Source organism: Chiroxiphia lanceolata, chromosome 1, assembly GCF_009829145.1.
Source record: "Chiroxiphia lanceolata isolate bChiLan1 chromosome 1, bChiLan1.pri, whole genome shotgun sequence".
In the NCBI taxonomy this organism is placed as follows: domain Eukaryota; kingdom Metazoa; phylum Chordata; class Aves; order Passeriformes; family Pipridae; genus Chiroxiphia; species Chiroxiphia lanceolata.
This window is the reverse complement of record NC_045637.1, coordinates 127,776,528-127,801,703: the sequence shown is the minus strand read 5'-3', so window position 1 is coordinate 127,801,703 and position 25,176 is coordinate 127,776,528. Positions and strand designations below refer to the sequence as shown.

At 37.5% G+C, this 25,176-nt stretch overlaps 1 protein-coding gene across 1 annotated transcript in view; it reads right to left on the bottom strand.

The window, feature by feature from the left end:
* The window catches only part of VWDE (von Willebrand factor D and EGF domains), a 36,617-nt gene extending 13,174 nt beyond the window's left edge, over positions 1 to 23,443 (bottom strand). Inside the window, exons 1-12 of the mRNA XM_032696577.1 lie at positions 23,356 to 23,443; positions 17,958 to 18,142; positions 14,920 to 15,151; positions 11,890 to 12,149; positions 10,358 to 10,447; positions 8,980 to 9,124; positions 8,109 to 8,323; positions 7,713 to 7,786; positions 5,445 to 5,718; positions 5,155 to 5,363; positions 3,728 to 4,713; positions 2,390 to 2,526 (exon numbers count right to left, since the gene is read on the bottom strand). Of these exons, the coding sequence (XP_032552468.1) occupies positions 2,390 to 2,526; positions 3,728 to 4,713; positions 5,155 to 5,363; positions 5,445 to 5,718; positions 7,713 to 7,786; positions 8,109 to 8,323; positions 8,980 to 9,124; positions 10,358 to 10,447; positions 11,890 to 12,149; positions 14,920 to 15,151; positions 17,958 to 18,142; positions 23,356 to 23,443 (2,895 nt within the window). The remainder of the gene's footprint in view (positions 1 to 2,389; positions 2,527 to 3,727; positions 4,714 to 5,154; positions 5,364 to 5,444; positions 5,719 to 7,712; positions 7,787 to 8,108; positions 8,324 to 8,979; positions 9,125 to 10,357; positions 10,448 to 11,889; positions 12,150 to 14,919; positions 15,152 to 17,957; positions 18,143 to 23,355) is intronic.
* Positions 23,444 to 25,176: the final 1,733 nt, after the last annotated feature.

Here is a 25,176-nt window from a genome sequence, read left to right as displayed (position 1 = left end):
CTCAGGTATCATTCTGGGTGCTGGGGGAACACTGGCACTAAGCCTTTTAGCCCTTGTACAAGCCAGTAGATTTTCAATAGGACAAGACACCATTGACCCTGTAGACTTTTCTTCTAAACTGCACTGAAGACAAGTCATCCAAGGATCCATCTTGAGAGTTCAAGGTAACAGAATAAGGATGATAATACTGTTTGACTGAAGTATTGATGTGGAAGTAGGAATAAGCATATGAAAAAAAATAAAGTTAGATGGAAGTAAGAATCCAGACAGACTAAGAATCAAGAGAACAGAAATTAATTTAAGAAATTAAAAATAATTTTGAGCTTGACTAGGTTTTACTGAACTGGTACATTTTCCAATTACCAAAGCCAATCGAGACGTTTATTCAATCTCAGTCCTCACATAGGTCATCTGCTGTATAAGCCTTTGTGGGTTTTTTTGGGGTTTTTTTGTTGGTTTTTTTTTTTGTTGGTTTTTTTAAAGATAGAAAATTAAACACTTTTGCTAAAAAGACATATGAGCTATTTCTGTTCCAATCAAACATTTTGTTTTTCTTTCACCGTGTATTCATTTAAATAATTCACAGCAAGAGTAAGTAAAAGTATAAATGCTAAACATTTCTAAATATATAATTTTAAGTGCATTTAGTACTGTAACCTTTGAAAAGTGATACAGTCTATTTCTCCAGAAATCTTTTGTTATTACCTGGAGGCAAGTTCAGATAAGTTTTTCAGAAACAGATCAACCTTTCAAAAACCAATTAAAGAGCCCTCAGATCTACTAGCATTCCAGCTCAGTAGGTTCATAGAAAAACTTACTTCTAGGGTTCAGTGTAAACCAGAAGGAAGTAAAACCATATTTTCATTTTGCAGAGGTTAAACACACTCTCATGCTTTACATTTCAATTCTGTATCTCTGTAGTCATAGCTTGCTGGCCATGTCCAACCCAAACCTCTATGAAGTTCCTACCATATTTGATCTAACATTTCAAAAGTGAAAATATTGAAACTAAGAAATTCTTAATTCTGTCAAAATGCCTCCCCTATGAAATTATAATCATTTAAGCTCAATCTCAAAATATGGGGAGTTCTGTTGCAAGTCCATTGACATTTCCATAAATTCACTACTACTCCATCCTGAAAAACAAAACAAAACAAAACAAACCCCCAAACTTCCTTTCTTTTGTATTCTCAAGCAAAAAAATTGCAGCTTTCTCCTCAACTGCAGCTAACAGCGGTAAATTGGCTCTTGTCAGTGAACAGATCATCACTAAAAGTGATTAAATAGAAAGTTTTTGTAGCCGGGAGCCAAATGCACCACCTAAAAGAGAGATTTCAGAATATCTTGCCACAAGTTAAAACTGAGACATTTCAAACTGTGATAAGTGAATTCCCAATAATTGACTTACGGTGAGCATGGTCTAAAAGTCTTCTAACCTAATGGAGTGTAAACTTACTCTAGACTATCATTTCAAGCCAAGTTGAGTGGATATATGTTGAGTTTAAGAAAAATCTATAGCCAGCATTGTTTATTCTGTCAAAATAATTTTAACGTCTGCCAGAACTAGCTAAGAAAACCTTTTGTCTCAAGAACATTTCCCATTGAATGGTTCCCCTTTTGCCAACTCTTACCCCCTCCAGCATCACATCAATGAAACACAGTTTTACTTTGAAGCTTTTTTTGCTCGTGTCTAACACAACATAAAAACTTGTAATTGCTGACTGTTTATTCCAGCCAAAACATGTAAACTGCTTATAAATTTGCCTTGAGCAAATTCTAGGTCTGAATAACAACAGTCTCTCTATATGGATCCCCTTAGTTTACCATACAACATTTACCATGCAATTTTTTTAATTTCCTGTTCAAATCTGGGGTATAGAGCTGATGTATACCATTAAATAGCCTCAGGGAAATGGACAACACGTGAAAAATGCCTTTCTCTTTCCTAACAGATTTATTTTGTTTATAAAGGGCTATTTCAAACATTAGAATTTAGGCAGAAATCTAGTAATGTCTTTAACCTTGATGTCCTTTTTCAAAGAAGTGGTACTTGAATTCCTCTCCATAAGCACTGAAAAAAACGAACAGCAATGTACTGGTTGTTACTAACAGAGTTGCCCTTGCCCTCTTCTGATGGATAGCTGCCCTATGCTGTTATCTCCCTCTCAGCTGCTGAGCATTCCCATTATGTTTTGTATTTCTTTTATTATGGAGGAAATGGCAATCTTGTAAAGAATTCAGTGTCTGCTGCAAAGTGCTGAGAGCCTTTGCTTTTAGCTTTGACTGAAGCACTGGGTTGTACCCACATCAATGAATAATATGTTAGACATTTTGTCTGTCGTTCTACAAGAAGCTTAAAATATAACTGTCACTACTCAGGGAGACCTACTTGCAGTTTGATGATTTCACATTTCAGATTCAATGACTCCCTGAAGCCATGTCCAAAAACTCTCGCTGATGTGCAGTCATACTGTCGAATATCACACAGCCCAGCATTCTCCAGCTCTGTAATTTCTGGAGCCTCATCTTGGAAGTAGAGATTAGACAATAAATGTCAGTATATTAACTCATTAATATGCATTTACATTAAGCAATATGTTTATTTTTCTATCTAACTATGAAAACTATGTAAACAACGAAATCTGGACCCAGCTGAAGAAAGGCATAAACAGAAAGATTTTTTTTAATTGTTAAAATGAATCCTAAATTTAAAGCTAGGCTTCTGTCTGCTCTTAGAACTTGAATATTATGAAGCAGAGAAAATTCAACAGACAAAAAAGACTTGTGAATATGTGTTTTGCTTTTTCAACTATGGTTCTTTAGATCACATTGGCAGAATAAAATCAAAATGAAACTCAGGTCCTAGTAATAGGAACTGGAAAGGTGATGGTTATGTAATAATTTACAATGGGATTTTTTTTTTTAATTAAGGACTAAAGAAAAATATCTCAGGTGGAAGTTATTTCAGGAAATAATCTGACAGATTAGAATACTCAAAATAGTTTTTATGAAGTAAAACCATCTTATTTGACTTCAAGAGGAATAAAAGATTTCTTTTTATAGAAAGAATACCTCTTTCTCTATTTGCTTTTAAGTAGGTCACTAAAACAAAAACACCATTGCAAAACAAAATATTAGCAGGTTTGATTTTGAGAGCGTTTTGAGTTTTGTAGTAGAGTTTATATTTTTCCTGTGTCCCTGCTTAACTGAATTTTTAGTGACTGTCTTATTTATTGAAAATTTAAAAAATGCTGCCCAGCTCTATATACTGTATCTTTTTTTTTTCTTCACCATCGATTCTAATCCAATCATATCTAATAGTTATCTTACAGACATGTAACAGCAATAAAGAGAAGAACATCTCACTTACAGATCTTGTTAGTAAACAGGATCACACAGACTATAAAATACTGGGGAAGGGAGATCTTCTCTGAAGAAGACAGCGTGTGGAAACATTGTCGATCTCTTGGGGCAATACTCTAGATTGCAAACTGACCAAGTGGTAAACTTTTTAAATCTGGCATACCAGAAAGTAAGCCCATGTTTTGTCCTTTGGAAACAAGAAGGCTGAATGGTAAATATTTATAGCTGTACTCAAGGGCAAGTAATTTATTGGGTAATAAACAGGGTCACCCTTGTCCGTGTACAAAAGCAGGAGAGAAAAATACATGTATGTTGCATGAGCATTATTTAAGTAAATGCCTTACTTAAATCTCCCCCCGCTTACCAGACAGTATGCTGCAGTCATACGAGCTGTAGCCTTGAAAACATGCACAGCCCCATTCTGTACATTCCCCATTACCACTGCAGAGACTGGGACACTTTAATGCAGTAAGTAGGCTCTCAACTGAGCCTTCAAGTTCCTGTGGGTTGTAATTTATTTCTTCTAAAATTCTTCTCTCACATTCATTCTCCAGAAGAGGTAAGGAAGCTTCTGCCCAACTGAGGTCATCTTTCAGCAGCAAATCTTTAACACACATATTGATTGCATCCTCTGTTCGCCGGCCAAGAAGGGCACCACAAGATCTTCCTATACTGGAATTAGCTATTGCCTGCTGGCAGAGTAACAGAGCACTAGACTCGGTGAGGCCTGAAGGTGTGGGCCAAGAAGGAAGGAACTTTTGGTCTGCGTCAGTGGCATGGTCCTCTGGGAAAAAATAACTATATTCCTCTAAGTCTGTTTGGCTGAGACTTTGGAATAGGAATACTGGATGGTAGTCATAATAATTTTGACGCTTCCCTCTACTTGTAACTGACAGACTTTTGAGAAGATGACTACTGTAACGATGAGAATTTTTTCTAATGCCTGAGCTTGAACTTCCTTCTCTTTCTATACCAATATTTCTCCCTGAGGTTGCCGAGACACGTGAGTTTACTCGTGATGTTTTGTGAAGTTTGGTTTGATTATCCTGCCTCTGCAGAAGTGTAGATGAATCCATTTCATGTGCAGATGAACGTTTCTTAAAGCCTCTGACAAGATCAATAGGACCAAGATACTCAGCAGTGACATCCAGTCCTGGTATCAAAGAAAGAAATCTAACACTTGCACTTTCTTTACAAGACAGTGGAAGTTCTGACTGAAAAACTGTTCCCAGTTTGTTCACTGATGGATATAATCCATCATCTTCAAGTGCACAGTCACAGAAGACTACTTTTCTCGAAGATGTTAAAGAAACAGGTGTTTTGTCAAACAAGCTATCTCCTGGTAAAATTCTAGACAAGAAAGCAAAAGATGAAACTGCATCATCTGAACTATATTAATTGTGTTATTAAAGTATTAACATTTTGTTCTTTGTTGTTTCATACTTTTACAGCATGTCACTGAATCTGCAGCACACAGCTATATTTAAAGGCCAATTAAGACACAAAAACTCGAGAACAACTTATAATAAAAGAATTGAGATGAGTGGATATTTTCTGTATACCTTGATACTTCATTCAAACCTAATCAAACTAACCTTACATCATAGTACTTAAATACTTATTTGGCACTTCAGTTTCAATTTTCTCTTAAATTAATTATGGAATGCATTGATGCATTCTCACATTAACTTAAAAACTTGAGAAGATTATTTTGTTTAGTATTTTGACAAGTTTTTAAGAGTGTGAAGAACCAAAAATTATGACAGTTAATTTAAACAGAACAATTGTTACCTCCACTCCTTAATAAAAGAAAAAGGAACATTAGCATGATTTGGGATTTCCACCCCACTTGCAGTGTGATAGTCATTCTCCGCAATTCCATCAAAGGTGCCACAGAGTCCCACTGTATGTCTGTAATCTGAACTGGGGGCCCTAAGCGTTATGCTTATTCCCCATTTGCTCACATCAGCACGAACGAAAGCTCCAGAAGAAAACAAAATCTAAAATGAGATTGAAGATATCATTATGAGAAACATGGGTTTTAATTTTACCTATTCCGTAAGAAATTATTCACTACTTACTGTTACTTTTCTTCCTAGGTAGGATTCAGTGACTCTGACATTGCTTCCTGTTGTGTCTCTGTTTATTACAAATAAGTGTGGTTGTGATTCATGTAGCTGACCACTGCACATGTCAAATGCAATTATATCACTTCCTTCCTTGGCAACAAAGCCACAGTTGCAGGATGCTGGGTAGTGAAGACTTCCACAGTCCCACTGGCGAACGTGAACTTCAAAATCTCGAGATGTACTCTTATAGAGAACAAATGTTCCTCTTTTAAAATTGTCATAGGCTCTGGAATCAAAAGAGTATCATGTGATATCACTTTGGTTATTATCACCACATGTCAGCAACTTTATCTTCAAATAAATTTCTAATATTTGGTGAACTTTGATAATGCAATGCATTTTCCTGAGTCAGAGAAAACAAACAGTACAGCCCGCAGACTAACACACAATTTATCCTGAAAAAACACCATCATATCTTCCTCTGTGCAGCATTAAATCAAAAAAAAAGAAAAAAATTAAACCTTATTTTTACACTAGAAAAATAAGGAATAAAAGAAGTATCAGAAGTGGAGTATATGTAGACAATGGCTGTGAATGGAAACATAACCATGAAGCCTTTGACATTCTTTGAATTTTTTTTAACACTGCATGTGACAGGGAACTGGAGGGTACTTCTCAACCTTTCTGTTTCTGCAACAGTATACCTATGCAGAGAGAGCAATAAGATGCACAGCAGCTGCTGAAAACTGCACAAGTACCCTTGACAAAATGATTTTGAAAGTCACATCTTTTTTAAAAAGGTCTGCTTTATTAAGATGGAGATGGGGAGTGCTTATTCCCAAAGATTATTTAAAATGGAAACCATAAATAGCAACTTGCTTTTTTTCCTTAGGGTTGCCATCTGTCCCCTGAAGCAAGGTTAAAATAGCCAATTTAATGATTCAGTAGCAAGAAAGAAAAAGAAGAAAGAATGGAAAGAAAACCCCCAAACTTTTGCTGTGAGTTTAACAGCCTCTTGGCTATAAATGGCATTTGACAGTTAATTGTAGACTGGCAATTTGCTTTGTATATAATGGTCCTGCAGACAAACTGCAGATGGCTGCCCTACTGGGACTGCATAAGATTGTCCATGATTCAGTGCAGACAGTTCCTTTTCTATTTGTTTCCTCAATTTGTAAAATAAAGTAGCAACATAATTTATCCTTAAAAAGAAAGTTCTTTCCCTGCAGCATATGCTTTCTGACAGACCACATCACAGTAAAACACTGCTTCACAAGGAAGCTTGATCACAATGCATCCACAGTTAAAATGCTCAGGGAAGACATCCCTAAAACTTCTACTGAAGGAGAAACTGCAAGATCAGGATAACTCCATTGACTTTATTATTATTACTAGTCACATTTCTGCCAGAGAATCAATCACATCCTTCATTTTTCCTTCTGTTATCAAGTTCACAGGAGTGGGGCTGTGGTCTGAACATCCTTATTTGGAGGCAACATACCCTCTTTCTTCTCACCCTGCTACTTGAAGAAATGTGCTTCCATTGAACAGAGAATATGAAAGTCTCAGGCTTGGAGCATGTGTTTGTTCAGACATCTTTTGTGAATTAGAAACATTTTGAAAGAAAGAAGCATAGCAAAAACACAACAGCTGTGTCCAAGGAAGCTGTCTTCACTTCAAAAAGGCGGCCAGCAACGTGCAAGTGACAGTACTGAATAAGTGCTGTCAATGCCACTATTGCTTTCAATGCCACTAATAAACTCAGCAAAATGCTACACAGTCAGTAGAAAGCTTCTAGGAACTTGATCCTTATAAGGATTCAGATACTGACACACAGAAATAGTTGGAAACACCTTTGCATTGAAAGTTTTGTCTAATTAATCATTTTATCATGGTTCATATATGAGCATTACTATTTTTCATAGTCAACAGACTGCACAGCATCCTCTCCTCTCTTGACGGATGGCTCTAGAAAGTAAAATAGTCTATTTGTTTCATTCTCTTGCCAACAACCCCAAAGCTTGCCTTTAGAAATGCAAATATTACAAACCCCATCATGACTGGCAAGCTTTTTTTCACAAACTGAAGCACATTTATCCTTATTGTCAAAAAAAATCCCAAAAAACCTCAGTGCTATTACAGAAAACTACATCTGACTTGTATCACCAGCAGAGATTTGAAATAAATATATAAATGCTTAAATAAATAAAACAGCCCACCAAAACTACCCACAAAACATCCCCACATGCTTTAAGTTAAGAGCAGCAATTCAGTAATTACCTTCCATCAAACGTAATTATATGAGGATCAGTAAATGAGTAGCAGTAGGCAGTGGGTAGATCCTTAACTGTAATCTTCAGAACAAAGTAGCAAATAGTAAGCCATGTCAGATTTGGAAATAAACAGACTCAGGTACATTACTTATCTTAGTATACTAGTTTACATTCTAATACATATATTATATTATATTATGCTTTTAATCAAACTGAGTAGTTATATCAATACTAAAATGTAAAAAAAAATAATTTAAATGAAAACACAGAATTTAATTGAAAATAAAACAATTAAAACTGACTACTTAGAAATCTTGGTGTGATTTAGGACTGAAATAGAAACTTCATTAACATCAGCCATATTTCTGGCTAGTTTACAGAGCTTAATATGAAGATTTTCAACCTGTGTGCTTTCTGGAACATAGCCATTCCACAGGAAATTCTCACTGGATATAGGTTCAACTGCAATTCTGGTAATTCTGTCTCCATCTTGCATGAAGTCTGTCACAGCAGTGAAATAAATTACAGCTTGACTACAGATTCCATTATTGCAGGGTTTCTGGAGAAGATCCACATGACAAGAAGAAAGAGCCAAGTTTAAACCTAACTGTTCTTTACCTGTTTTAAAGAAAATACATAATTAGTGAATTTTTCCTCTAAAGAAGTCACATTTTGTATACTGGTTTTAATATACATAATAACTTTTCTACATACTCTTTCATAAATTAAAATAATTATGCTTTTTTCTTGCATTTGGTCACGCAAAACCTCCTCTCCACACCTTTATACACACACACAAGAAATTGTTTTTTAATTTCCCACTTTGATAGACTAATGGAAACCATGATAGGCTTGCTAATGTGACATAAAAATGGTTGTCTGCTCTTCCTGGTTCATGGGACTTGTGCTTGAGAAAGTGTTACAGAAAATGTCAATAATAGTAAAAAACGAGGACTTTGGTACTGCATATATAGTACTTGGAAACCAACACGTAAGCAAAATTAACTGAATTAAACTTTACAAGTATTAAAGTATTCTGTCTATTCAAGTTAAAGAATGTGGCTATCAATAGCTGTAAAAAACCACCTAACTTCAACAAGTAATATGGACATACTCTTCCATACTTTCCGCAGAATCATATACAGCCTGTGAACACGTTAACATTTTAGAAAATATTTTACAGTGCAGTAGCTTCTCCAAGAAAAGATACAGCAGGAACATTTAGAAAAATATATTAAACATACAAAGTGCAACAAAATCAGTGTAATACTTACCTTCATCAACACTATTTAATGTCAGTGAGATTTTGCAGTCACTTTCAAGCTGGCTGAACTCAGGACAAGGAATAGGAATGCTACTTTCTATTGTCAGTCTGTATTCCTTCCCATCTTCTGATATATCATAAGTTTCTGGATGTATCTAACATAGAAGAAACTCTACTTAAAATGCGTGTTTTGTGAGTAAACTGCAGCACTGCTTACTAACCAGCTAGGAGTGCTTGTTTACATGGGCTGAGGAGCAGCAGTATGTTGGAGAAAAGATGGGGATGCTACAGCCAGAGTCTTCAAGAGGTGGGAAAAGGGGCAAGGATAAGCAAAAGGCAAGATTAAAGGCTAGACAGAAAGGAAAGAAACTAACAAACCACATTAACCCCACAAAAATGTATTCTCCATGTAACTCCTGGAAGCCAAGATACAGTTTGGTGTACTGTCTTGGCGTAGTGGGGAGGGAAAGAGAGGAAAAGTTACCTACAGGTAACAATTCCCAAAAGAGTCTGAAAGCACCATATTTATCCTGGGATTCTTCTCCATAAGCTTACAATACAGCTCGCTAAAGATGTATAATGGAAAATGCAACTAGAGATCAGTAACAGGGGCCTACAGCTGAGCTTGGTACACTGGGTAAAATTCTGAACTCAGCCTCACAGGGCAACAAAAATAACACATTGGGCCTTTGCAGTGTACACTGCAGACCTGTACTTACATGAGATAAATCTGGGCCCTGATCCTGCAGAAACATAAGCTCAGGCTAAGTCAATAAGACTATAGCCAACACGTAAGTACATGCAGCATGTCTTTCCTGGACTGAGGTCCCATTCCTGGCCAGTGAATGGGTCCCTACAGCTGTATCCACAGAACTCACAGACCATGTCCCAGTTTCCCTCTTTAAGCCCAGATCAGGTTGGCCTCACCCTCCCTCACTCCTATAGCCAGCTGGGAAGAAGGCCCAGCCTAGACTGTCCTGTCAGTCACATGATGGAAGAGCCTGTTGGCAAAGGACAACATCATGCCAGAAATGGCAGCAGCATTAAACTAATGGACAACAGTGTCCCTGGGCTCAGGTCTGAGCCATCGCCCTCCATGTTTATAAACACTGGGCCAGAGTTGGCTCAAGCTGCTGGAATCCAAGGCTTGTACTGCATGTGCAAGGTGCCAATTCAGCCTTCCTGCACCTTGAGTACATGAAGAGCACAGAAACAATTGTGACTCTTATGCTTTTTGACAAATTTAAGTTCACCTCAGCCGACAACATGCTCTATTAATTCACAATTAATACATTTTAAGTGCCTTCTAGTCAGAGGAACGACTGCTGTAGCAATACTCAAAGATTCCTACTACAATAAAATAGAACATAATGTTTTTTAAAAATTACCTTAATTCCAGCAAAAAATTCCTTGCTCTCAACTGAAGAGCTTTGTATATCTGGCTTCTCCATGAAAAAAGTAGAACTGCTACAGTAGACCTGTAGGGCAAAACCAGCATAATAGAATACATTTTTGGTATGAAGTGGTCAAATAAAGACAAAACCCAGTCACCATGGGTCAGTTCAACGGATTTGTCATGGTCAGTGTTCTGATTGCACCAGAAGTTACCAGTTGCCAGTGGTAATTGGTAAATACAGCATAGAAAATAACCTAGAAACAGATTGAGCTACCTAAGACCTTTCCTTGACTTACACTACCAGTGGTGCAGAGACTTCTTGAACTAAAAGCTGCATATAAGTTGTCCTATTTAACGAATACCCAGATTTAAAAATTTTTTTCTGGAGCATTTCTGCAACCCATGACATCTTGCAAAAATGCATTCTACACTTGATTACATGCTATTTACTTGTTTTTTTCCATTTCACATTTTTTGCCCTTTAATTATTTTTTGTGCCCATTAGGTCTTAGATTATGCTTTTCTGATGTTACGGGCCTGGATAATCTTTTTCAAGATGATGAATTTGCTGTGATTTCCCTCCACTGAACTAGTTCCCTGATACTAGACACTGTGGGTTTGCTTCAGTTTTGTGTTTGGCTTCGTTGTTTTGTTTTATTTTTTAATTTTGTTGTATCCGTTTTGAGATATGTTAACCACATGCAATTTTTCCAATTCTGTAAAAAACCAAAGATTCATAGCAGCAGCAGGTAACTTATGACTGTGCCTTTCCTTTTGACTGTCACTGAAGTCCCTGAATGATTTTTAAGGATTAACAATTGTTATTGTTGTGCATAAGCCATCCAAGCAGCCTGTCTTTGGCTTGAACACACACATGCACAATAACCACACTTTTTTTTGTTTTTTTTTTTATTTTGGCCCGGAAAAATAACCTGTATTTTGTAAATATATTTATTGATTTTTCCAATACTTAAGCTTCTCAAAGTTACTATGAGAGCCTATGTCTTGATTCTGCTACCATGGAAGGTAATGCAGGTACTCACACTGAGTAATCTCTGATGGCAGAAATTAAACCATTTAAATACAATCCTACAGACAAAACCATTAAGCAGCAGCTCATTATTGATTCAGAGAAAAAAATCTATTTAATGAATGAAAAACACAGCTTCTCACAACCTCTGGCTCTTACAGCCTCTCATTGAGATGCAATTGCATCCAAAAATCCTCCTAATTTACAGTATTGAATTAAAATCACAGTAGAGGGTGAAGAAGATGAAACATGAATAAAACTTTACCTCCTGGATGCACACTACACTGTAGTGAGACAGTCTCAAAACCTTAAACATATCAAAACATTACTGATATGTTCTGTGGTATTTACACATTCATAAACAAGTAGAGGCAGTAGGCTTCTTCCAGAAAAAATTATACAGCATGGTGCTGGATCTCTCTCCGATCACTTTTAGTGTCTACTGGGCCATATTTACAAAGTTACAGAGAAATTATAATTAAGTTTTAACATACTCTGTCTCCAAGTCTGACGTTTATCCCATCTAGTTCTAGAAGTGAGAAGGTATGAACTGCTGTTTCGTGTGTAAGTTCTTCTTTGATACCTTCAGGGGAAAGTCTTGACCAAGTTACAAGGAATCCAACAGAGCTGTTTGCAGAAGGAACGCCAAAGGTACACCTTAAGTAAATGCTGCCTTTGATCATCTCTGCTACAACTTCAGGAATGGATGGTAGTGGTGGTGACACAGATGGAGCTGATGTAGCAGCCAGGTTACCTAGTTCAAACAGAAATGTGGTTTGTGCTTTTTATTCTGCACAAAATCAGTATTGGATAAAATGACACTGACTACCTTTTGCCAATTAATAGATTAATAATATTTATCTTTTTCATATGTGGAATTATTACATAATTTCATAAGAGAACAAAGAAAAATGTGTATCTTCCTTTTATGAATTGTTAAATGGAGAAAAACTCCTTATGAACCTTTTATTATAGTCTAGCCAATAGGAAGGTGCTAAAGGGGGGGGGGGGGAGGAATTAAAAAAAAAAACCAAACAAAACATAAACAAGGGCATAAAATGCAATTAATTATTTTACCAGATAGGAGAGAGCAACTTGCAAAAGAATTTGCCTTACAGTAGAATAATTTCACTACTTATGAAGAAAGTGGGAAAAAAAAAAAGAATAAAGGAAAAGAAAAGGGCTATTTAGAAAGGAACAGAATAAGCAACTGTAGATTTGCAGATTCCTCTTATATTTTACTTTCAAAGAATCAAATTAATCTGTAAATCAGAATAACCACAGTTACTTTTTAACATTTCAGTCATTACTCAAAACATTTTTCTGAGAAAGTACTTTTGCAATCCAGATTTGTCTGAAATTACCTCCAAACTGCTCATTTTGCAACAAGCCAAGCAACACTGTTGATAACATGAACATGTTTTTATTCAAGACAAAATATAACTAAATATTGACATTATTGGGTCACAGATGCACAGAAAATCTTGAAAATCAAAACAAAATACTCACTGCTGCAGGCACCTTGAAATTCCATTCCCTCAGGATCACACATCTGTGGCTTTGCATCTAAAACACTCATAAATTGTTCTTACATTGTATATTCACACACATACACTGTATGTGCTCCAGTGCTCTTAAATTATTGGCCTATATTACAAATACACCAAATATCACAAAACACTAACTGAAGTGCAAATTTGCAGAACAGAGGCAATCTTGTAATCTGATCCATATATAACTATGGCAGCAGTCAGTACAAAGGCTTGTGTTGGAAATCACCTCAGAGAGAGGGTATACAAAATATTTTACCACCTCTGCATCTTTTACTGCTGATGTACTCAGCCAATACTTATAGATGTTGTTACTGAATAAAAAGGAATTAAACTATTCTCTTGAATATATATTTTGCCTTCCCAAATCCACATCTGAACACTTATTCATTAACCGCAACACTGGACAGCAAAATTCAGTGCAGACCTGTTTTGAAAAAAATCCTCTTTCCTACAGGGGCCTAAGAAAAAATGCTTTTGCACTGCTATTGTTTTGTACTTTGAATACTATAAAAAAATAAGTGGAACTTTGCATTTGTAATAGGAGCGGAAAGAGATTAGTCACTTCACTCAAACTACATAAGAAGGGCAGCAACAACACTGAAAACCCCATTCAACAAAAAGAATGAAGAGAAGACTTCACTGTTCCACACTTCACAATTCAACATCTGAATTTCTTAGTATGTAGAGGACAAACTGTTTGAACATTTGCATCAAGTGTTTACAGCTATCAAGTGTGAAAGAGAAAACACAGTACGCATGGTAACCTAGATACTAAAAGTAGCACATCAGTACAGTGCACTTCATGCAAAAACATCATCTTATACGAGTGCTTGTAAACTCAAAATGTGTTTCAGATTTACAGCATTCAGCAGAGCCAAATAAGAGTTATGCTTTTTGCCTGCTTTGTTTTGAGACAGTAAAAATTTGCTAGCTTGCTGCCTCTCTGGTTTTATATCTTCTTTCCTCTTCACAAGCCCTGAGCCAAAGTAAATGCAAGTCCTACTGTGCAGGAATTCTTCATTGTTTCAGTCACATGCATGCTAGAACCTTGGAGAATGCTTTCACAATTGGACCTAAAGATGTAATGTTAGGCCACAAAGGCAGCAGAAAGCCCACCGGCAGATTTGCTATTAAGCTTCTGAAAGCAGTCAGTAATAGAGATTATGACTCAGAGCACTACAGTATATGATGCAGAAAAATATCACTAGCCTTTTCACTATGGTACATTATACGAGCTAGTAAGAATTTCCTACTGCACTAATTTGTCCCTATTTCACAGCGTTTCACGGTATAACTGTAAGGATTTAACCATGCCTTACTTAAGTTATCTGAAAAATCTGGCATGAATAATGAAATACTGAAGTTTTGAGCTGTGAACACCAACAAACTTCTGCAGCACAAGGGTCCAACACGAGAGACATTGCAAAAAATCTAAATGTCTTTCTCACAGTACTAATAAAGTGTGCATCAGTAAAGTATTTCTGTGTTAAATTTTCTTCTAGCAACAAAATGTATACTTTCCAGAATGATGATAAAAGCATTACAGTAACAAAAGTATTCTGAACAATGCTAAGTAACAGATATAAACACAGTTTAGTCAAGTTCTTAGACAAAGCTCACTCCGATACATGTTCAGTAATGGATATTTGCAGAGTATGAGTGCCATTGTAGGTACAGTGAATTTTTATTTCCAGATGGGTCTTAACAACCCCACTTCATTATATGGAAAATTTCAATTCTTAAGTTTTTGAGTTTTGAACAATAGTTGAGTGCTACATGTAATATAAAAAGGGTTGAATTGAACCCACTTTACCATTTCAAATCATTCTTCTATTGTATGAATAGTAAAAGTAAGAACTGCAAGAAATTCTAGCATAACTGTTTTCTGATATTTCCACTAAGCCAAGTATCACAGAAGCACACTTATAAGCACACACACGCTTATCTGAATTAGAGCATGCACTTTCTCACCTTCTGCACAATAACCCATGCATCCTTGGGTGGGCTGCAGTAAGTAAACAAAGAAATCTCCACAGTTCCTCACCCTGACAGGGATTCGGAAAAGACAGCAGTCTTTTGAAGTGCTGAAGAAAAACCGCCATGTAGCACAAGCTGTTAACTGTTTGATCTCACCAGGTCGAGGCATGGATTCTGACTCCCTCAGAGACAGCCAGATAGGGGCTTGAGTTCCACAGTGATTCATCTTCACCACCAGAAAAAAGATCAGAAAATGGTTAATGCTAAATCAAACTGTTGCTGTATTTTAACGAGAGGTACGTATTAATTAATTACCTGCATGAGCTTTTAGCAAAGTTTAGACAGTGTAACAGAGGGCTTGCTGACTTTCCTCCTCAAGGTTGAATACAAATGTACACAAAAGAGACTTAAGTCCTTCATTGAGTCTAATGAATTTTTTTTTTAAAGACAGGCTATAATTTACTGTCTGAAGAACTTAATTGGGAGCCACAACTGAGCGTTTTGCCCAAAGAAGGTCACAGTTGTGTTATGGCTTAGTGAGATACTCTGCACCCATTAACCTGCAGTAACTGACTGTGTGAATGCTATCACAGCAAATACAAGGCAGAACATACACACACTGAATATCAACTACATTGAATATAACACCCTTTGCCATGAATTGAAGGCTCTGCTAATCTCCTGGATTTCCTCTAAAAGATGTGGCCTGACCTGAAAATGCAAGACAACTGATAAGCCCCGCCTGTCTTTCAATTCCTCATCTTTAGATACAAATACGCTTGTTGCAACCTCATAACAATCACATTGACTTTGTAGCAACCCTAAATCCTTTGGTGTTTACAAAGCAGTGGACCACAGTTTGTAGTGCAGATGCTGACTGAACAGGTCATTTTAGCAGATTATTGCTCCTTCTCTTGCAAGTGAAAGCCTTGTTCAGTGCTTTTCTTCATGGAGTAAGAAGTCTTCAGCGGACAACTTTCCCTCACCCCTCACCACTATGGCTATGTCAGGTCTTCAGATCAAAGAAGCTGCCCTGAAGGCCAAAACTTCACAGTAGTACTAACCATGGTAACCAAAGAATAAGTCTGACTTAACAGACACAAGAGTTGACCAGTGGAATACAGAAAAATAAATTCTGAGAAGAGGAGACAAAGAGGGAATCTGGTTCGTGGGTTACCAGAATGGGTTAAAGATCAACTCTTGGCTCTCATGTGCTGCTGGAAGCAACTGAAGAGAAACAAGCAAAGGGACACAGCATGTTAAAGCCAGCATTTGGAAAACATTTACATGAAAACTATAAATCTGAAACTGTGAGATTTTGAGACCCTCTTCTTCAGTTTTTGCCTCAAGTATTCCTTTCTTTGACCTGACAGTGTAACAAGGTGTCAGATCAACTCGTCTTTAGATCTCTTGGTATAAAGTCTACTGCAGACTCAATGAGCAATTATTTATCTCTAAATTACACTTTTCTTTCTTAATCTAGAATCTCTGAGCCCACCATCAATCAATCAGAAGGACAGAATTAATAACAAGGACTCAGAAATGGGATGGATTGTTTAAATCTGAATCTTTGACAGAGATTAAATGCAGCTATAATAAACGTTCCCCTAAAAGAAAAGAAAGGAGGAAACTTCCTCAACAAGACATTCATTTTAGTTTGGTTTTAATGTTTTGACTTTGAGATTCAAAATAAATGTCTTGATTTTGTCAACAGATGCAAAAAAGCAGATGTCAAGGCATAAATTTAATTTGCTGAATAAGCTTTGAATCAATCTCTTTCCAACTGCAATTATCTGAGCTCCTCTGTGTTAGGATGGTAGCCTATTTTTAACAATATTTACTAAGCACTGAGAATTTCACTCAAATTTCTAAAACCTACCTAGATGAGATGAGTAGATATTTTGTCTAACCTCTCTTCTGAAAAACACAATGTTTTTTCGCCCGGTTTTCATGCTACTTCTTTACATGAAAGAATCAATTTTTGAGAAAACACAACCAGTTGATTAACTTTTTCCTTTTTTTTTGTATTAAACATAATTGAAAGAAAGTCCTTCAGGAATCATACTTTTTGATTTATTTTTTTTTCAGTATAAAACCTGGATAATGAGTAGCCTCTGCAGCACATCCCTCTTAGTGTTTGAGTTAGCTGCACATTAAGGGTACTTCAATGGCGTTATACAGCTGTGAAGTTTTAATAAATAAATATAAATAAGACAGGCTGCTATAAACTCAATTTAATTCATTAGTATACTTTAACTGGTTTGTATTCCTTTAGAAGCACTTAATTGATGGGATTTTATTTTAATTTTTTAATAGACTGTGACCAGGAAACTTCAATTTTTTAGAAAAACCAAGGGTAAAATATTCTGATGACAGTCTTAGGTTTTTAAACATGGAAATGTTTTAAAATAGGAAACTACAAAGACATATCTTCTTAGAATATTACAGTTTGTTGTATCCTCCAAAATAAAGAACTACACATCTAAAGTATTAAATATTTCAAGTAGTTCTTGAGTCTTTGGGGGCTTGCAGATGACAAGATAATTCATCCTCAGTTAGCTCTGTTAGTTCAAGTCACTTAGGGAGTAATCCCTTCTCTCTGACATGATCACTTTAAAAGCTCCACAAGTACTGGATTCATGTGGCTTCAAGTTATTATTCTGCTTTCACATGGCTTTGCTAATGGACTGACCATCGCATAGTTGCAGCTTTACAACATGATATCCCTGCTATGCTGCCACTGAGAAAATCTTCTTTAGCACTGACTACAAATTACAGTTTTTGAGTGCTCTAGAAGGGATTTAATTTATCATCTTCTGCTATTGCCCATTCAGTGTAAAATTTTCAATGCTTAAGACTTAATTTTCAAGGTAATGCATTTTAATATAATTAAGTATTTAGAAAAGTTGGGTACTTTGTATTCTTCCACATCAGTCTCCATAACCATATTCTTTTTTTTTTATACCTATTCTACTGAAAAATTCTTCAGCAAAGAGAGTTACTTCTCAGAATCAAATGATTTGCAACAATACCTCCACGCACTTGGTTGGCATCTCAGCAGGCTTATCGAAAATCATAAAGCGATACCATCCTGGTGTTAGGGAATGGTCACAGATCAAATCCTGAATAGCTGATTGCTGGAGATGGGATGAATCAAAATCAACGCTTCGGTAAGGACTCTGCAGGATCTGATGTCCAGCAGGAGAGCACTCAAGAACTGTGGAGCAAGAGTATTTCAAGTATCAAGGCAGAATGTCCAACAAATATTTTTAAAAAGATGTTAAGTATTTTTAAGGGAAAATAAGGATGTATCACGATATGGTTGACACTAATTTTACAGAAAAACATATTGAAGTCTTAGTAACAACAAATTCATGTTAGCACTCTGAAATTTAATAGAATTCATCATGTGATAACTTTCTTTTTTGTGGACAATACATGCAAATTTGTAACCATTTACCCTAGATGTAAAAACGGAGGGAAGGAATATGTTTATACAGTCTATCTAGATTTTGACTTTCTGGTTCCACTGATGTTCATTAAACCTAAGAACCTGAATATAAATGGGGAGTCAGATATATTAGAAGATCAAAATCTTACCTGAAGTAAGGATTATCCAAAGTTCTTTTTTAAATAGACTATCATTTTACAGGATTCCAATGCATGAAATTAAGAATTCCCTCAAATGAATGAAAGATAGTTGGATAGTTGCATACAGTTTGTATGTGTACTTGCAGATTATAGTAAAAGTGTATATGGAAATGGGTAGACACTTGGTTATGCATTTTATGTCAATTTGCATGACTGACAGGCTAAATTATAATAAAGTAAATACAACTGAAAAACTTATTTTTGGACATGTAAGTGACCTTGTGGCCTCAAAAAATATCTCAAGATTTCTGATAGGTAAAATGAAGGATCAGAATCCAAAGAAGTTTTATGATAGGTTTTTTTTTTTTTAAATGCAGACTCATTCAGAAATAAAGCACAATGCCAGAATTTCTGAGTCTGATCTGACAGCTGAGTTGACTCCTGTCAAAGACAGTGACAACAGAAGTTCTGAGTAATGTTATATTTACATGCAATGTACTGAACAGCCATTCTTTCTCAGGAATGTACTTGGGAAGTGAAAGTAGAGAAAAATAAAGTAGAAGTAAATTACACTTGAAGTATACCTATCTATTTACCTTCCTTTTTAAAATGGATACCAACCGATGCTGACTGTGAACAGAATTTCAGGTTATGCTGAATGACACAGTGAATCTTAATTCTTGCTTTCATTATGCTGCTAATGAATTTTAAAATGCAGCTGTAAGCAAAGCTCTCTAATGTTATATTTTGAATATGAATGCTCCGATCTTCAGTTTTCGGTCCTGGGTTTGTCTGTATTTGTCGCGTATTTTGTGTGGTATAATTGTGTCACTGACTACAAACATATTTTGGTTCAAATCATGCAATAATGAAAAATCTTCCACATTTTTTGTGCCATTGTCTAGATAACCACAACTATAAAACAGTTTCCAAACCAGGTAATTCTCTACCTTTAAATGGAGAAGAAGCCTTAGTGAAAGAACAGACTTCATCTCTTTTAGCACACAGCATGAGAATCCTGTAGTCTTTCAAAGACTGAAGATTTAATCCAATATGGCTTTAGGCTACCCAGGCAGGTAACAATAGCTTTATCTTCTAGCCTTTAAGGGCAGCTGGAAGTCGGTGTGATTGACTGTGCCACCACTGTGCTTCTGAGTTGCTCGTAGTAGCCTGTAGGCTATTCGTGTCCATACAATTTGACCTTACAGAGAACTTACCTCCACTGGAATTTAAAGAAAAGCCCTTGAAGAATCACAGGTCAGTCATGTGTGTTATTAAAATGTTTTCCAAGCAAGCTACAGCACAAGCAGTTTATGAACCATGGTGAAAGTTTCTTCCTGTCCTCTATTATTGGAATTCTTCCTTTCATAGAGCACCCTCATTAGTTTCCTTTCCTGTAACTGAGCCACTCCTGAAACAATTAATATCTGTTACCTTCTCCATTAATAAATCAAGCTAGACATGAGACAAGTCTTTATTTTCTTTTCCTCCACAGTTTAATTAGATCATCATTTGATAGATCTTTAAAGCAGCTGACTGTACTCACTTGTAATAGGGTTATAAATCCTACTAAAGATCAAATTATAAGTTTCTTATTATGCATATCACTTTAAAATGTCATACAGTATTTTGTATACTCTTTCTTCCTTTCTAGAAGTATGCTAATATTTACATAGTTATTGTATGGAAACTTCAGAGTCGTGTAATACTGGTTGATGTTTTTTCTCTTTTCCTTTCCTTACACATCCTGCAAAACAACTGAAAATAACTACCATCATCAATAACACAAATAAAAATTACTTTTTTGCACATTTGAGTTTTACACATCTGAAATGCTGTCTGACTCTAGCAACAGCAGAAACAAATAAAACTATCATATTTATCGATAGATAAGGACAAGAAATGAATATCATGTTCTCTGTGAAAAAGTTATTCTTGAAGACCAGATCTGCTCAAACCATGGCATTTAAGAGGAGAGTCGGCTAAATTTTCCACTGAAGTCACAATTTACTTATTCAGGATGCATTAAATAAAAATATATTTTGATATAAACATTCTTTAAAACAATATTCTCAGAATGATGAATACTGATTTTGGTGTAGTGCTCCAGAAAAGTTTTGCCTGTGTCTAACACCCAGCAATTTTATAGAATCATAGAATGGTTTGCATTGGAAGGGACCTTAAAGATAATGTGGTTCCAATCCCTCTGCCATGGATAGCGACACCTTCCACTAGACCAGGTTGCTCAGAGCTCCACCCAATCTGTCCTTGAACACTTCCAGGGATGGGGCAGCCGCAGCTTCTTGGGCAACCTGTTCCATTGTAAAGAATTTTTTTCTAATATCTAATCTAAATCTACTCTCTTTCCATTTGAAACCATCACCTCCTGTCCTGTCACTGCGTGCTCTTGTAAACAGTCTCTCTCCAATGAGTCGCTCCCCAGTGAGTAAAGTCTGACAAAATTATAAGGACCTGAAAACAGGGTGTGATAGCTGCAAAGTGATGAGGAAGGTTACCTGCAGAGCAGGTTTACCTACCAACTCTGTCTAGCATGTGAGAACATTAAAGTATGGGAAGATGTATGCACTACTGCTGTCTTGAATTCATCCACAATCATGAAAAATTCTAAAGTGTTCTGACACAAAATGGAAACTCATGTAAGTTTTAACAAAATTTAGCATTAAATCATGATTGTTCTTGATGGAAATCTTTCCATATATATGGGAATATTCTTTTTAATTATTTCTTTTTGGACCTTTAAATATATTAGTGATTTTATATCCTTAATTTGAAATATTTGCCATAGAATAAGGAAATTCTAATTATGAAACACACAAACAAATACTTGAGAATTGAGATAATGAAATTCAGGCTTCTTTGCAGATTGTGCACCTCTGGTTTAACTTAACTCAAAGGAGATACATGCAATAGGATACATGTGATCAGGAGAGACTTATTTCTAGAAAGTCAAACTCTCTTTTCTATTTGGAGGTCCAGATACTACATACTGTCTGCTGATCATGGGAATATATGTAGCTGTTTCCCCAGAATATTCTATCATATTCTGTGCTTCTTTCCACAAACCCTCCATATATTGCATATAGGTCTCTACTCTTCTTCAACTCGAGTGTCTGCATACCAGGAAGAATTTGATTCCATATTTGCTTTTTCCTGGAGGTCTTCAGAATTAGTACAGTGAGCTTTACTGGGATCCATCACAGGCCTTCTTGGTCCTGCCAGATATTGAGAAATGTGACCCTAGGCTGCAACATTTTAAAGACAAGGATAATATTGTGCCAATGGATGAGCCTATTGGGAGAGATGTAGATGAAAGGTTTGCCAACACATCAGGGTTTGTATCATGATTGACATAAACTGGGTCAGCTAATAGGTACTCTGAATACCACCCCTTAACCAAAAGTCAAAGAGGTTTCTGAAATTCACAAAAGAGCTCATTTTCCCCAAAGCGATATTTAAGGCTCCTGACGACTGCCTCTGAGGCACTCAGGCAGAAAATGAGTTCCACAAAGGAGGGGCTTTTCAACTTCCTGTTCATATCTCTGTTCCATCCATGTGCAAAGAGGGCTCAGTGATTGTCCACCTGTCCGTAATATTGACTGATGGAGCAGTCAATAACTGAGAAATGATGAATGCAAACCAGAGCAGAGATGAGAAAAAGAGCCACAGCAGAGTACAGATAGGCAAGGGTAGAGTGGTAGAACTGGCAACTGGGTTCCTATGGTATAAACAGCTTATCAGTTTATATCTCCTCCTGTCCAAAGGTCAGGGTCTGGCAAGTGGCCTCAGTTAAACAGTATCTTTAGTAAGTGCCCTTTCTGATCATGAATGTGCCTCTTCTTGCATCTACTGACTGCAAAGGAGGCAGCATATCAATATCCCAAGGCAGAAATTAAAACTAGGACTGCATTTAATAAAAGTGCTTAGATGTATTTGTGGATTTAAACTCTTCCAAAATGCTAAAATAAAAAGAAGTTCACTTTTTGGAAGAAGTGATCCTGAAAAAACTATTTAGAGTAACACTTTCAAAGCAAACTATAAAAATTACTGTAAATACCTAAAAGATGCCATTTCCTTGGATGAGACAAATGAGAACGGGAGCAAAAATGTTGTAGCAATGACAGTATTGCAATCCCACTGAACAGGAATATGACTATTCCTATGCACAGAATACCGAAGAAAATCAAATCAACACGAACACATTAATACATCTGTATAAATAGCCTTATTTGATTTGGTGTTAAAAACACTTTTCAACCACTCATGTCCACACCCTAAGGGGTGTTTTGCAAAGGTAGTAAATAATTGCATAACCTCTATAAAAACGTAAAATATATGTTTATAGAACTTTTTGTAGTCGTTTTCAATGTAATACACAATTGCATCTACTTTTTTATGTGGATTTTCTGTCCTAAATTTGAAACAATAGAGACACGGAGTTTGCAGAAGTCCCAGGTAAGGATGTGCCAACGCACCACCCGTGCCCCAGCACGCAGGACAAGAGCGCCATGAAGAGAGAGTGGGACAACCAGCACTCCTGGTCCTCGAGTTTCCCTAGGCAGGTCTTCTCCGCCAGTGCGCTACGACAAGGGCAGTTCCTACACTGCTGGTAAAGTTACGCCTCTTCCAGTGAAACCAGTGGCACGTAACCGCGGGGCGATGCGCAGGCGATGCGGGGGCACAGGGGAGCACCGGCGCTGCCCCTCCGCCCTGCGGCGCCCAAAGCAGCCGCTCGCCCTGCGCCCTCCCGTCCACCTGCTGGCGGCGATGCTCCCGATTCCCGGTGCCGATTCCCGCAGCCCGGTTCCCGGCGCCGCTTACCTCTCCGGCGGGCCCCGGCAGCGGCCAGGCAGCCCATCAGGGCCGCGCAGAGCCAGAGGCGCGGGGCTGCGGGGGCGGTCCCTGCCATGGCTCCTCTCCGAGGCCCCCGCGGCTCTCCCAGCCCAGGCGGTGTCTCCGCGCTCCTCCAAGGGCTCCCTGCGCCCACCCCGCTCCTCAGCGCAGCCCCTCCCTCGGGGGTCCTCGGCGGGGCCCGGCCCTCCGCCCGCCCCCCATCCAGCCCCGGCCCCGGCCCCGGCCCGGCCCCCCGGGGGTCGCGGTGGATTGTCCCTGTCTACTCCCTGTCCCTTCCCGGCGCTGGGGGGACACGGTTGGGGGTTGTGCCCGGGGTGCGGTGGCATCCCCTGTCCGGTGGTCCCTGGTGAGGATTCTCAGCAGGAAAACGAACAACAGTTGTTAGTTCTTGTTGAGGGCTTTGTAAAGATGCTTTTCCCTATCCCAGGCAGACTCAAAGCCGGTCGACATCGTGAGCAATGTCCTACTGCCCTCCAACCCAGAATGGTTTTACTTTCTAATGTGCAGTAAAATGCTGAAGAAGAACCGGTTTCAAACTGGCCGTTCCATAGATTGCTAAGAGTGTTTTATATTTCTTCAACCTTTATTATATGTAACCTTCATTACCATTAATGCAGACTGAGTTTAGCAAACATTTAACAGTATCAAAAGTCCAAGTTTCAAGCCTTGCTGAGAGATGTTCCTCATGTCTGTCAGAGGACAAAGGACAGAACAAATTTCAGCATTTTAGATTTGGCAATCCTGATATTTTCTATTGTAGGCCTGAGGTTGTGCAGGCACTGAACTACCTTGCACACACCAAGGTGTACAGCAGTCCACAGAAATGTTTAATACTTTCTGTAGGACATGCAGACCTAGACCTAACAAATGTTGATGACACTGAAACATAGCTTACTGCCTTCCACTGAACAGATGTTCAGGCTACAATGGTCAAAGAGGACTGCTTCCAGGAGATACTAACCCGGGTGGCTATTTGCAGAGCAGGTTTCCCTGCAGAAGGAGATATCAGGGCTTGGAGTCGAGGCAGATGCACAGCAGCGTTTTGGGGGTAATCTGTCCTCTTTTGCTTACACACTCTGAGCCTCTTCATTGCAAGAGGCAGTTCAACTCCATGATGGCGGTGAGTTTTTAAAAGGAATCTCTGGCACAACCTAAGAGTTGAATGTCGAGTCTTGGATTTCTGACAGTTCTCTCAGGCAGATACTTTTGTCTTAAGCATTCAGGGAAATTTTAACAATTAGTTTTCTTAATTGTTTACTCAACTATCTGGGTTATTTGTTAGCAGATATGATAAACTTTTATCCTGAAAAGTTGCATATGTCTGAAATTAGTTTGAGTTTTATTTCTAATTTTTCTAAAACCACATGCTTATAAAGAAGACAAGAGGAAAGAATGAGGTATTTTACAAAGCAAGTTACAAAATCCGGACCTAGAAAGAGACATATGAGGAGCTTTGACAAAATTTAAACATTGAACTACTTCTTTGACGCCTGCTAAATCATGATAGAGTGGTATTTACAGGAGAATTTACACCTTTGGTCATGGATCATTCACAGGATCGAAAGAGGTGGCAGTAATGGCTCCTGGAGTACAGACACCTTTTATCTTTTCCAGACTGGTTTTCCTCTACCAGCTACCTCTGCTACTATCAGCCTCTTACAGAGACAGCAGAGAAAGAGCATATTGTGGTTAAAAGAGCTGACAACTTGCCAAAAGTAGTACTTGGCACTCATGGTGACAGAGTTGTGTCAATGAGAGTGAATCTGTGGAAAATGAAAGTAATTCTAG